Raw genomic sequence first — 14,465 nt, 5'->3', positions numbered from 1 at the left:
AATAAAAACAAAGTACTTTTCATTCTACGATATCACAGTGTAATACAGAAGGCATTAGAATAAACATTATATAGAAGTAATATAAGAAAACATGAAACAGATGGGACTACTCAGGAAGGCACTTCCCTGGTTGGTTCTGTTAACATGCTAACAAAAACACTAGACTAATATATAGTAGACCAAGTCAAGAAAAATGTCCATTAATTCCAATTGAAGTTGCTCAATGGAGCATCAGAGTAAATGTAGCCGCCTCCTTGTCCATAAGCAGGAAGCTCAGCAAGTTCCAGTATTTCTTGAAGCGCTGGTCAGACAACCAGTCCATCCCCTCTATCAGAACTGACCAAGAGGCCTGGACAAACCACTGGAGACAGGAGGAGAGAAGAACCAGAAAAACAGCATTAACCAGAAAAACAGACGGCATATTCTTTACCAAATTTAGGCCGGGATTCAATCCAAGGCATGTTAAAAGCAGCGCATTACAAGACTTTTGAAGGTAATTTGCACTTGAGCCGACATGCGCAGCATTTACAGTGAATGCAATCTCCACGAACGTCTGGGAAAATGCCTGTAAAAGGCAGCCGTCTCTATAACACGTGTCAAACTCATTCCATGGAGAGCCGAGTGCCTGCGGGTTTTCGCTCCACCATTGGACTTGATCGATGAATTAAGATCCCTAATTAGTAAGGAACTCACCTCACCTGGTTGTCTAGGTCCTAATTGAAAGAGAAAAACTAAAACCTGCAGACACTCGGCCCTCTGTAGAATGAGATCGACACTGCTCTACAATGTCTGGGAAAATGGTGTGAAGAATTAACAAAAATTCAGGAGAGAGGACCAGACTTGAACGCAATACTAGTTGCCTTGAACGGAGCTCCCTAGCAAATCAGCTGCTACTAACTGCCAATCAGCCTCCACCAACAAGCACCAGCTGCTACTAACTGCCAATCAGCCTCCACCAACAAGCACCAGCTGCTACTAACGGCCAATCAGCCTCCACCAACAAGCACCAGCTGCTACTAATTGCCAATCAGCCTCCACCAACAAGCACCAGCTGCTACTAACGGCCAATCAGCCTCCACCAACAAGCACCAGCTGCTACTAATGGCCAATCAGCCTCCACACCTGTTTGCAACACTAACTAGTTGCCTTGATAGCTGCAACTCATCGCTAACCAGCTTCTACGCCTGTCCTCACTCCCCTTAAATCACCACCTGCCACCCTTCTTAAACATGACCAAAATAACATTCCCCCTGTTTGTTCTGCAGTGAATTGTCAAGCGGTGCATCCCTTCTATCTAGCATCTCTTAGGTTCTTCCAAGGATCTCCTGGGGTGGACTGCAATGGCCTGGCGACGAGGTCTGCTTGAAACGCCAAGCCAAAATCTACAGAGTCCACTCCCTGGATCGGGTCCATTCTCTCTCCTCTCTTCAAACCTCATTCTCACATCCCATTTCCTATATATAATATTGTAAACCCACTTAAATGTTTCGTCCTTAAACTCGTGAAATGCCTTAAAGGCAGATGTCTCTATAATGTCTGGGAAAATTCCTTTAAAAAGGCAGCTGTCTCTAAGGTGCCATAAATTCAACCCTGGCCAAAGTCTCTAGCCTGTACTTCACCTTTGATCCAACATGGGGTGTTATAATTTGTGCACACCCTAGCAAAACGTTTCACAATGGAAAATGTTTTACAACGAAAGTTGCTATTTTGCCAAATTCAGTTAGGTCCCTCACAGTTTCTTTCTGTTCGGTTCCCTAGTGAATGCACCCATGATGCGTTACTACAGTAGAGGGCAGCGCTAAACGCTAACGGCTTGTCTAGCATCAGGCCACACAAACAGATTTCTCAACTACCCCTTCGCCAACGCCCTGTCATTCTCTGCAACGTCAAAGCAGTGACCCACTCCTCCAGGTTCATGCTCTACAACAGGGGTAAGCAACCCTGTTCCTGGAGTGCTGCAGGATACAACCCTGTTCCTGGAGTGCTGCAGGATACAACCCTGTTCCTGGAGTGCTGCAGGATACAACCCTGTTCCTGGAGCGCTGCAGGATACAACCCTGTTCCTGGAGCGCTGCAGGATACAACCCTGTTCCTGGAGTGCCGCAGAGACTGCAGGATACAACCCTGTTCCTGGAGCGCCGCAGAGACTGCTGGATTTTGTTCCATCTAGGCACCACACCAGGGGTGCGCTCAGTTCGCTTGAATGTTTGCAACATTGAGGAATTCATTGGACTTCCAGATGGTGAAGCGTGATTAATCACTCCAGACAACGCGTTTCCACTGCTCCAGAGTCCAATGGCGGTGAGCTTTACACCACTCCAGCTGACGCTTGGCATTGCACATGGTGATCTTAGGCTTGTGTGCGGCTGCTCGGCCATAGAAACCCATTTCATGAAGCTCCCGATGAACAGTTATTGTGCTGACGTTGCTTCCAGAGGCAGTTTGGAACTCTGTAGTGAGTGTTGCAACCGAGGCCACATGATTTCTACGCGCTTCAGAACTCAGCGGTCCCGTTCTGTGAGCTTGTGTGGCCTACCACTTCACGGCTGAGCCGTTGTTGCTCCTAGACGTTTCCACTTCACAATAACAGCACTTACAGTTGACCGGGGCACCTCTAGAAGGGCAGAAATTTGACGAACTGACTTGTTGGAAAGGTGCCACGTTGAAAGTCACTGAGCTCTTCATTAAGGCCATTCTACTGCCAATGCTTGTCTATGGAGATTGCATGGCTGTGTGCTCAATTTTATACACCTGTCAGCAACGGGTGTGGCTGAAGTAGCCGAATCCACTAATTTGAAGGGGTGTCCACATACTTTTGTACATATATATTTTGTATTTTGAGGAAAAATTTACTTACTATGACTGATGTGGTTGTCTCACCAAGTGCATTCATCTTCAGATAGCTAACTAACTAAGTCGCTCTGGATAAGAGCGTCTGCTAAAAGACTAAAATGTTTAAAGGATGTCATATTGCTTGCTTAGCGAGTACCACTTCCTGGCTAGCTATTTCTTGAAGAGCTGGTCAGAGAGCCCGTCCAGTCTATCGGACCTGAACCCGACCCTGCCAAACAACATGCCCCCCTGAAGCGTCTTACAGTAACCAGTCACACCACCCTGAAGCTAGTAGCTAGCTGCTATTCGGCAGCGTAGGTGGAAACACTTCCACCTTAAAGCTAGTAGCTAGCTGCTATTCGGCAGCGTAGGTGGAAACACTTCCACCTTAAAGCTAGTAGCTAGCTGCTATTCGGCAGCGTAGGTGGAAACACTTCCACCTTAAAGCTAGTAGCTAGCTGCTATTCGGCAGCGTAGGTGGAAACACTTCAGGTTGAAGAGTGAGTTAAACAGATCCCCATCTGCTACAAACACAAACTTCCTCCAGGAAGGGGAGGACTTTGAGTTTGGTGTCATTCAAGCTAAGCACGGACTCCCATCCAACATAATTTTCCAGTCATACTTAACAGGGGTCCTGAGCAGAAGCATCCGCAGTCTATCAGTTTATCTGTGATGTCACCGACAGACATGGCGTTGGGTAGGTCATGTTTTATTGGCGAACACCAGCGGAGCTATGTCTCCCAGCTGGTCCTCCCGGAGCTATGTCTCCCAGCTGGTCCTCCCGGAGCTATGTCTCCCAGCTGGTCCTCCCGGAGCTATGTCTCCCAGCTGGTCCTCCCGGAGCTATGTCTCCCAGCTGGTCCTCCCGGAGCTATGTCTCCCAGCTGGTCCTCCCGGAGCTATGTCTCCCAGCTGGTCCTCCCGGAGCTATGTCTCCCAGCTGGTCCTCCCGGAGCTATGTCTCTCAGCTGGTCCTCCCGGAGCTATGTCTCTCAGCTGGTCCTCCCGGAGCTATGTCTCCCAGCTGGTCCTCCCGGAGCTATGTCTCTCAGCTGGTCCTCCCGGAGCTATGTCTCCCAGCTGGTCCTCCCGGAGCGATGTCTCCCAGCTGGTCCTCCCGGAGCTATGTCTCCCAGCTGGTCCTCCCGGAGCTATGTGGGGATCATTAACAGGGAATGCAAACACTCACAGTACTTCTCTCTGTAAAGTTGGTGGCCAATGTCAGAGCAGACTAAGGGCTGTGGTGTGTACAGTAGGTAAGGACAGATGATACACCATGTTCTGGAGCATCCTCTCAGGATCGCTGCTGTCCCACCACAAAGATCCTAGATGAAACACGTCACATGACATGCCATTTCAGTCCAATAGGTCAGAGTAGGCCAGTGCCTTACAGATGCAATACACACTCACACACATCTTTACTACTCTGTTGGAACAACACAGACAAGCCTTGACAGGAGGAACATTGCAATTGGAATTTCAGTATATCTCCTGAATTCACTGGATTGAAAATTGGTCCCATAGTTGAGGCTGTTAGGGTTATAGAGTGCATCTCTACGTTACCAAGGCTAGGAACATAAATATATACAGTTCCAGCCAAAAGTTTGGACACTCCTACTCATTCAAGGGTTTTTCTTTATTTTTACTATTGTTTACATTGTAGAATAATCGTGAAGACATCAAAACTATGAAATAACACATATGGAATCATGTAGTAACCAAAACAGTGTTAAACAAATCTAAATATATGTTATATTTGAGATTCTTCAAAGTAGCCACACTTTGCCTTGATGACAGCTTTGCATACTCTTGGCATTCTCTCAACCAGTTTCATGAGGTAGTCACCTGGAATGCATTTCAATTAAACAGGTGTGCCTTGTCAAAAGTTAATTTGTGGAAATTATTTCCTTCTTAATGCGTTTGAGCCAATCAGTTGTGCTGTGACAAGGTAGGGGGGTATACAGAAGATAGCCCTATTTGGTAAAAGACCAAGTCCATATTATGGCAAGAACATCTCAAATAAGCAAAGAGAAACGACAGTCCATCATTACTTTAAGACATGAAGGTCAGTCAATCCGGAAAATGTAAAGAACTTTGAAAGTTTCTTCAAGTGCAGTTGCAAAAACCATCAAGCGCTATGATGAAACTGGCTCATGAGGACCGCCACAGGAATGGAAGACCCAGAGTTACCTCTGCTGCAGAGGATACGTTCATTAGAGTTAACTGCACCTCAGATTGCAGCCCAAATAAATGCTTCACAGAGTTCAAGTAACAGACACATCTCAACGTCAACTATTCAAAGGAGACTGCGTGAATCAGGCCTTCATGGTCGAATTGCTCCAAAGAAACCACTACTAAAGGACACCAATAAGAAGAAGAGACTTGCTTGGGCCAAGAAACACGAGCAATGGACATTCGATCTGTGGAAATCTGTCATTTGGTCTGATGAGTCCAAATTTGAGATTTTTGGTTCCAACCGCCGTGTCTTTGTGAGACGCAGAGTAGGTGAACGGATGATCTCTGCATGTGTGGTTCCCACCATGAAGCACGGAAGAGGAGTTGTGATGGTGCTTTACTGGTGACACTGTCAGTGATTTATTTAGAATTCAAGGCACACTTAACCAGCATGGCTACCACAGCATTCTCTAGCGATACGCCATCCCATCTGGTTTGGGCTTAGTGGGACTATCATTTGTTTTTCAACAGGACAATGACCCAACACACACACCTCTTGGCTGTGTAAGGGCTATTTGACCAAGAAGGAGAGTAATGGAGAGCTGCATCAGATGACCTGGCCTCCACAATCACCCAACCTCAACCCAATTGAGATGGTTTGGGATGGGGTACACAGCCCATCTGAAATTAGCCCACCCAACTACCTCATCCCCATATTGTTATTTATTTTGCACATTTGCACCCCAGTATCTCTATTTGCACATCATCTCTTGCACATCTATCATTCCAGTGTTAATACTAATTGTAATTATTTTGCACTATGGCCTATTTATTGCCTTACCTCCATAACTTGCTACATTTGCACACAATGTATATATATTTTCTGTTGTTTTCTTGACTTTATGTTTTGTTTTACCCCATATGTAACTCTGTGTTGTTGTTTTTAATCACACTCCTTTGCTTTATCTTGGCCAGGTCGCAGTTGTAAATGAGAATTTGTTCTCAACTGGCTTACCTGGTTAAATAAAGGTGAAATAAATAAATACAAATGAGTCGAACGGCAGAGTGAAGGAAAAGTAGCCAACAAGTGCTCAGCATATGTGGGAACTCCTTCAAGACTGTTGGAAAAGCATTCCTCATGAAGCTGGTTGAGAGAATGCCAAGAGTGTGCAAAGCTGTCATCAAGGCAAAGGGTGGATACTTTGAAGAATCTCAAATCTCAAATATATATTTTTGGTTACTACATGATGTTTAATTTCATAGTTTTGATGTCTTCACTATTATTCTACAATGTAGAAAATAGTAAAACTAAAGAAAAAACCTTGAATGAGTAGGTGTGTCCAAACTTTTGACAGGTACTGTATCTCTCTATGTTCTTGGGGTTAGGACTAGGAACATAAACACCTCGTCCTAGAGAGATTTACACGGTTATCTAAACGTCACGCCAGGGTAAGCCTTCACGAAACACAGACCTTATTTTAAGTCTTTCTAAAGTCCCCTAGACAAAATGAATGGTGGAAAAACGATTGGAACCATTTCCCTGTTTGACCGCTAGGTTTTATGGGTATTATGACTCATACTGTGGTATTCTGAAAAAGCTAAAAAATATATATATTTTGGACCAATAAAGAACCCAAAATGAGCAAAACACATCCCCATCTGCAGCAGCCAATCACGCTCTTCAACCAATCCTCCAGGGTTAGGCAAGCAGCAGCATGAACAGATGTATCTGCCCCGCTTATATAGTCTCTAGTAAACGCCATGCTCTACCAACTGAACTACCTCCCTGCCGGCCATTCCCCCGCTTATATAGTCTCTAGTAAACGCCATGCTCTACCAACTGAGCTACCTCCCTGCCCCGCTTATATAGTCTCTAGTAAACACCATGCTCTACCAACTGAGCTACCTCCCTGCCGGCCATTCCCCCGCTTATATAGTCTCTAGTAAACACCATACTCTACCAACTGAACTACCTCCCTGCCCCGCTTATATAGTCTCTAGTAAACGCCATGCTCTACCAACTGAGCTACCTCCCTGCCGGCCATTCCCCCGCTTATATAGTCTCTAGTAAACACCATGCTCTACCAACTGAGCTACCTCCCTGCCGGCCATTCCCCCGCTTATATAGTCTCTAGTAAACACCATACTCTACCAACTGAACTACCTCCCTGCCCCGCTTATATAGTCTCTAGTAAACGCCATGCTCTACCAACTGAGCTACCTCCCTGCCGGCCATTCCCCCGCTTATATAGTCTCTAGTAAACACCATGCTCTACCAACTGAGCTACCTCCCTGCCGGCCATTCCCCCGCTTATATAGTCTCTAGTAAACGCCATGCTCTACCAACTGAACTACCTCCCTGCCCCGCTTATATAGTCTCTAGTAAACGCCATGCTCTACCAACTGAGCTACATCCCTGCCCCGTTTATATAGTCTCTAGTAAACGCCATGCTCTACCAACTGAGCTACATCCCTGCCCCGCTTATATAGTCTCTAGTAAACACCATGCTCTACCAACTGAGCTACCTCCCTGCCCCGCTTATATAGTCTCTAGTAAACACCATGCTCTACCAACTGAGCTACATCCCTGCCCCGCTTATATAGTCTCTAGTAAACACCATGCTCTACCAACTGAGCTACATCCCTGCCGGCCATTCCCCCGCTTATATAGTCTCTAGTAAACACCATGCTCTACCAACTGAGCTACCTCCCTGCCCCGCTTATATAGTCTCTAGTAAACACCATGCTCTACCAACTGAGCTACCTCCCTGCCGGCCATTCCCCCGCTTATATAGTCTCTAGTAAACGCCATGCTCTACCAACTGAGCTACCTCCCTGCCGGCCATTCCCCCGCTTATATAGTCTCTAGTAAACACCATGCTCTACCAACTGAGCTACCTCCCTGCCGGCCATTCCCCCGCTTATATAGTCTCTAGTAAACACCATGCTCTACCAACTGGGCTACCTCCCTGCCGGCCATTCCCCCGCTTATATAGTCTCTAGTAAACGCCATGCTCTACCAACTGAGCTACCTCCCTGCCGGCCATTCCCCCGCTTATATATAGTCTCTAGTAAACGCCATGCTCTACCAACTGAGCTACCTCCCTGCCCCGCTTATATAGTCTCTAGTAAACGCCATGCTCTACCAACTGAGCTACCTCCCTGCCCCGCTTATATAGTCTCTAGTAAACGCCATGCTCTACCAACTGAGCTACCTCCCTGCCCCGTTTATATAGTCTCTAGTAAACGCCATGCTCTACCAACTGAGCTACCTCCCTGCCCCGCTTATATAGTCTCTAGTAAACACCATGCTCTACCAACTGAGCTACATCCCTGCCGGCCATTCCCTCCCCTACCCTGGACGACGCTGGGCCAATTGTGCGCCGCCCCATGGGTCTCCCGGTCGCGGCCGGCTACGACAGAGCCTGGATTCGAACCAGGATCTCTAGTGGCACAGCTAGCACTGCGATGCAGCGCCTTAGACCACTGCGCCTCCACGTCACTTTCATTTTACATTTTTAGTCATTTAGCAGACGCTCTTATCCAGAGCGACTTACAGTTAAGTGAGTGCATACATTTTTTCATACTCAGTGTATATATTCTGTTGGAGTCATGAAAGAGGATGTTGCAAATGCTCTTTTATACAGATAGAATCTGATTGGTCCACAAGGCTGCTATTTCCTACTTACTACACTGTTAACATTCTAAATGCTGTGTTAAGATAAGTGTGTTAATATACTGTATGTATTTTACAACACTCCCCATTAACAAAACAAAGAAAATACCAAACCATTTATTAGTAAGTTCCTAGTTGCCCGTTTATTCACATTAAAATACTTCCTCTCACTGAATGCCATTACAGTCTGTAAGCATTAATAGTGGTTCCTCAGTAGTTAATATATTAAGGCTTCAATACAAAAGGATCAAACATTGCAAATGTAAAAATACTGAGTTACTCAAAGCAATATGATGTAGTATATTTTGTTGTTTTGTTACCATCCTTAATCTAGTTCTGTAACATCTAACCAGCCCATTGGAAGATATTACACATTTATAGTATTCCATGTCAGTAATATCTATATTTAGTAAAATAACCATTGTAATGGTAATATAATGAATATAATCATAAATGGGCGATGGCTGGGTATATATTTTTTTACAACATATGTACAAAACATAACTTTTTAGATGAATGGAATATGAGAATAGCCCTTTATACAAAATTGAAGCTTGTTAAAATAAGTATTTTCAAAATATAAAACCAATTGTCACAGGTGTGTACCTACCAATATTAATTTAACTGAAATGTTCCCTCGGAGGACAGTTCCAATGGAATTCTGATGCGTTACAACAGTTCCAATGGAATGATAGCGTTCCATACCGTTCCAATGGAATTCTGATGCGTTACAACAGTTCCAATGGAATTATAGCGTTCCATACCGTTCCAATGGAATTCTGATGCGTTACAACAGTTCCAATGGAATGATAGCGTTCCATACCGTTCCAATGGAATTCTGATGCGTTACAACAGTTCCAATGGAATTATAGCGTTCCATACCGTTCCAATGGAATTCTGATGCGTTACAACAGTTCCAATGGAATTCTGATGCGTTACAACAGTTCCAATGGAATTCTGATACGTTACAACAGTTCCAATGGAATTCTGATGCGTTACAACAGTACCAATGGAATTATAGCGTTCCATACCATTCCAATGGAATTCTGATACGTTACAACAGTTCCAATGGAATTCTGATGCGTTACAACAGTTCCAATGGAATGATAGCGTTCCATACCGTTCCAATGGAATTCTGATACGTTACAACATTTCCAATGGAATGATAGCGTTCCATACCGTTCCAATGGAATTCTGATGCTGATGCGTTACAACGGTTCCAATGGAATGATGGTGTTCCATGGTGTTTGAAGCAGATCAGAATATGACAGGTTACTGAGTGAGTGAGCCACTACTGTAGATATCAGCAGATGTTATTATAAGCCTACCACACCGTCACAGTTTGACATTTAACCTTTGGCTCCGTTTTCCTAACCATCCCTCATTAAAAGGCACACCCTATGATAAAAAGCGGATCAAGAAAAATAACGTATTCTGTAACATCAAAATATTCAACAAATCAAATCATATATATCGGTTTTCAAAATGTAAGATGTAAAACCCATAGGTAGTCTAATGGCTGGAAAGTCTGACTGCAACATCTCTATTTAGAAAAACATCCTCTGCAGTAATGTTGTTCAGCATAATGTTTAACAGTTCAACAGAGGAAGAACTCTACACTAACATCTCATCAGTCAGTTCATGGTTGAGACATTGCATCTCATGGTTGAGACATTGCACACCATGCATGGAATACGCTCTAAACAAAACTACTACTCAAAGCATAAAAACAAAAGTGAAGTTTGTTCATTAAAATAGCTTGAATACAAAACAGTTAGGATCTAGAAGGCTAAACAAGATCATGAAGCTAACATCACAGCATTTCCACATACCGTATCAACATCCTAGCCCGGGGACCAGTCTGTTAGCCCGGGGACCAGTCTGTTAGCCCGGGGACCAGTCTGTTAGCCCGGGGACCAGTCTGTTAGCCCGGGGACCAGTCTGTTAGCCCGGGGACCAGTCTGTTAGCCCGGGGACCAGTCTGTTAGCCAACAGTCCCCTGTAGCTCAGTTGGTAGAGCATGGCGCTTGCAACGCCAGGGTTGTGGGTTCGATTCCCACGGGGGGGCCAGTATAAATAAAAAAAACTCACTAACTGTAAGTCGCTCTGGATAAGAGCGTCTGCTATATGACTGAAATGTAAAATGTATTCCACTCCTTGTACTCCATGTCATAAGACAAGCAGTGGGATGATTAGCTAAACAGACTGGTACCAAGGCTATCAACAACCATTATGATCAGCAACATTTGTTTATGATGAAACAGTTGGTGTGAACCAAATAAATGACATGGCGGACAGAGAAAGTGGCTGGGTCTCAAGACAGAGAGACAGTGGCTGGGTCTCAAGACAGAGAGACAGTGGCTGGGTCTCAAGACAGAGAGACAGTGGATGGGTCTCAAGACAGAGAGACAGTGGATGGGTCTCAAGACAGAGAGAAAGTGGCTGGGTCTCAAGTGGAAATGGAACAGGGTGCCATTGGAGAACCAGCCAGTGTCAGTGGAACGGTAGGAAACCCCCCAACTCTGGTTTAGCTAGCCGCTAGAAAGTCCTGGTGCTCAAGGACTTTTCATATGGGTTGTGGTGGGCCTACACAGATGAATAATGGGGTACAACTTCACAAAATCAGGTCCAAATCAATATGACAAGGCAATGTCAGTCAGTCAGTTTCCCTGTTGCCCATTTTAACAACATGATTTAACAACATGATTTAGAATTATTGCATCCCAAATGTCTCCCTAATATAAAATACAAATTTAGACCAAAAGTGTTGTTCCAATAGAAGGAATAGGGTGCCATTTGGGAAGCAGTTCAGGTCTTTCTCCTTCTGTTCTTCTAATAATGATGATGATATACAAGTTCAATCATATTGGTCTAAAATAACAACAGCACCCTGGTATTGGTCTAAAATAACAACAGCACCCTGGTATTCTAATCAACACACACAGACCAACCTCCAACCGGGTCCTATTCATTAGGGCACAGCGTAACAAAACGTTTTGCAACGCAAAGCAAACAACCATTTATTATTGGACAAGCTTGTTTCAAATCTGTTTTGTGCCTCATGAATGCCACCCTGATGTCGTCTCCTCAACTGAGTGTACAAAACATTAAGAACACCTGCTCTTTCCATGACATAGACTGACCAGGTGAATCCAGGTGAAAGCTATGATCCCTTATTGATGTCACTTGTTAAATCCACTTCAAATCAGTGTAGATGAAGGGGAGGAGACAGGTTAAAGAAGGATTTTTAAGCCTTGAGACAATTGAGACATGGATTGTGTATGTGTGCCATTCAGAGGGTGAATGGCCAAGACAAAATATTTAAGTGCCTTTGAACGGGGTATGGTAGTAGGTGCCAGGCGTATCGGTTTGTGTCAAGAACTTCAACGCTGCTGGGTTTTTCACGCTTAACAGTTTCCTGTGTGTATCAATAATGGTCCACCACCCAAAGGACATCCAGCCAACTTGACACAACTGTGGGAAGCAAACTTGTTCTCAACTGGCTTACCTGGTTAAATAAAGGTGAAATAAAAAAATAATAATAAAAATTGGAGTCAACATGGACCAGCATCCCTGTGGAACGCTTTCGACACCTTGTAGAGTCCATGCACCCGACGAATTGAGGCTGAGGGCAAAAGGGGCCGCAACTCAATATTAGGAAGGTGTTCTTAATGTTTTGTACACTCAGTGATGCTATACATTACAGCTCTTCCTGTCATCATGTCTTCAACATATATACACAACAGCACAGCAACCTTTCATACCGTACACGGACTGTTGACAATTAAGCCATATATTACGCAACCTGTCTGTCGTTTATTGCAACTGCAGTATCAGCGCAGTGTAGAAACCAAACCAGGCTGTTTTAATAAGTGTAGACTAAGGGCCGGTTTCCCGGACACAGATTATGGTCTTTCCCTTTTTGACTTCACCACGTCACATGACTCACTGCAGCACAGACGTTCTCTGAGGAATAAACCACTTATTGGCTTATCTTCTTATTTCTGACAGGTTGCATAATCAATAATCATCAGCGGATTTGGGCAATGCCAGCATTGCACATGATGTGGGAGAGGGGCTGGGGCTGGCAGCCACACAGATCTTAGAGAGGGCACTTTAAAAAAATTATATATAATATATATGTCTGTTAAAAATCCATAGTTCAATGCTGAGACTGAAACAGTCCTTCCTTCCTCCTCCCCCAGGGGTTATAGGTCAATGATTAGTGGTCAGGGGTTAAAGGTCAGGGGTGTGGAGGTCAGGGTGTGGAGGGCTTGTGCAGGATTCCCTGTAGATCATCAGGTAATGACAGGATGACAGAGTCGATGTGGGCCTGTAGTTTGGTCAACGTCCCCGGCCTCAGAGGAAGCTGCTCTCTCTCTGCCTGAGTCTAGAACAGACAGTAGGGAGGAACAGGTCAGCAAGGCATCAAATCATCTGGATGACTTCCCAGTTCTTTAAGATACTTTGTGTTAGCTAACATAAATCAAGTTAATTTAGCTTACACTGAACATACCATGGCCAAAAGTATGTGGACACCCCTTCAAATGAGTGGATTTGGCTATTTCAGCTGACAGGTGTATAAAAATCGAGCACACCGCCATGCAATCTCCATAGACAAACACTGGCAGTAGAATGGTCTTACTGAAGAGCTCAGTGACTTTCAACGTGGCACCGTCATAGGATGCCACCTTTCCAACAAGTCAGTTCGTCAAATTTCTGCCCTGGTCAACTGTAAATGCTGTTATTGTGACGTGGAAACGTCTAGGAGCAACAACGGCTCAGCCGTGAAGTGGTAGGCCACACAAGCTCACAGAACGGGACCGCCGAGTGTTGAAACGCGTAAAAATCGTCTGTCCTCGTTTGCAACACTCACTACCGAGTTCCAAACTGCCTCTGGAAGCAACGTCAGCACAATAACTGTTCGTCATGAAATGGGTTTCCATGGCTGAGCAGCCAAACACAGGACTAAGATCACATACGCTCTATACACACACGTACACATTTTGTACTGTAGATATGTGGTAGTGGTGGAGTAGGGGCCTGAGGACACCACAGTGTGTTGTGAAATCTGTTGTATAACTGCCTTAACTTTGCTGGACCCCAGGAAGAGTAGCCTGCTGCCTTGGCAGGAACTAATGGGGATCCATAATAAACCCCAGGAAGAGTAGCCTGCTGCCTTGGCAGGAACTAAATTGGGATCCATAATAAATAGAAATACAAATCACCATGCGCAATGCCATGCGTCAGCTGGAGTGGTGTAAAGCTCGCCACCATTGGACTCTGGAGCAGTGGAAACGCGAGTGATGAATCATGGTTTACCATATGGCAATCCTACGGATGAATCTGGGTTTAGCGGATGCCAGGAGAACGCTACCTGCCCCAATGCATAGTGCCAACTGTAAAGTTTGGTGGAGGAGGAATAATGGTCTGGGGCTGTTTTTCATGGTTCGGGCTACGCCCCTTAGTTCCAGTGAAGGGAAATCTTAACGCTACAGCATACAATGACATTCTAGACCATTCTGTGCTTCCAACTTTGTGACAACAGTTTGGGGAAGGCCCTTTCCTGTTTTAGCATAACATTGACCCAGTGCACAAACCGAGGTCCATACAGAAATGGTTTGTCGAGATCGGTGTGGAAGAACTTGACTGGCCTGCACACAGCCCTGACCTCAACTCCATCGAACACCTTGGGGATGAATTGGAACGCCTAATCGCCCAACATCAGTGCCCGATCTCACTAATGCTCTTGTGGCTGAATGGAATCAAGTCCCCGTAGCAA

General features: G+C 45.0%; 1 protein-coding gene across 2 annotated transcripts in view; it reads right to left on the bottom strand.

Moving 5' to 3' along the window:
* Positions 1 to 64: 64 nt before the first annotated feature.
* dennd6a (DENN/MADD domain containing 6A) overlaps positions 65 to 14,465 on the bottom strand; it is a 58,098-nt gene continuing 43,697 nt past the window's right edge. Inside the window, exon 18 of one of the 2 annotated variants that reach the window (XM_084167900.1) lies at positions 65 to 361. In XM_084167900.1, the coding sequence (XP_084024026.1) occupies positions 221 to 361 (141 nt within the window). In that variant the 3' untranslated portion in view covers positions 65 to 220. Of the gene's footprint in view, positions 362 to 8,799; positions 13,074 to 14,465 lie in introns of those variants that run through there. The other variant, XM_084167901.1, reaches the window with a different exon arrangement.

The sequence above is a fragment of the Coregonus lavaretus genome (genome assembly GCF_964263955.1).
Source record: "Coregonus lavaretus genome assembly, chromosome: 8".
Lineage (NCBI taxonomy): Eukaryota > Metazoa > Chordata > Actinopteri > Salmoniformes > Salmonidae > Coregonus > Coregonus lavaretus.
Note: the sequence above shows the minus strand (reverse complement) of the source record. Positions and strands in the feature narration are given on the sequence as shown.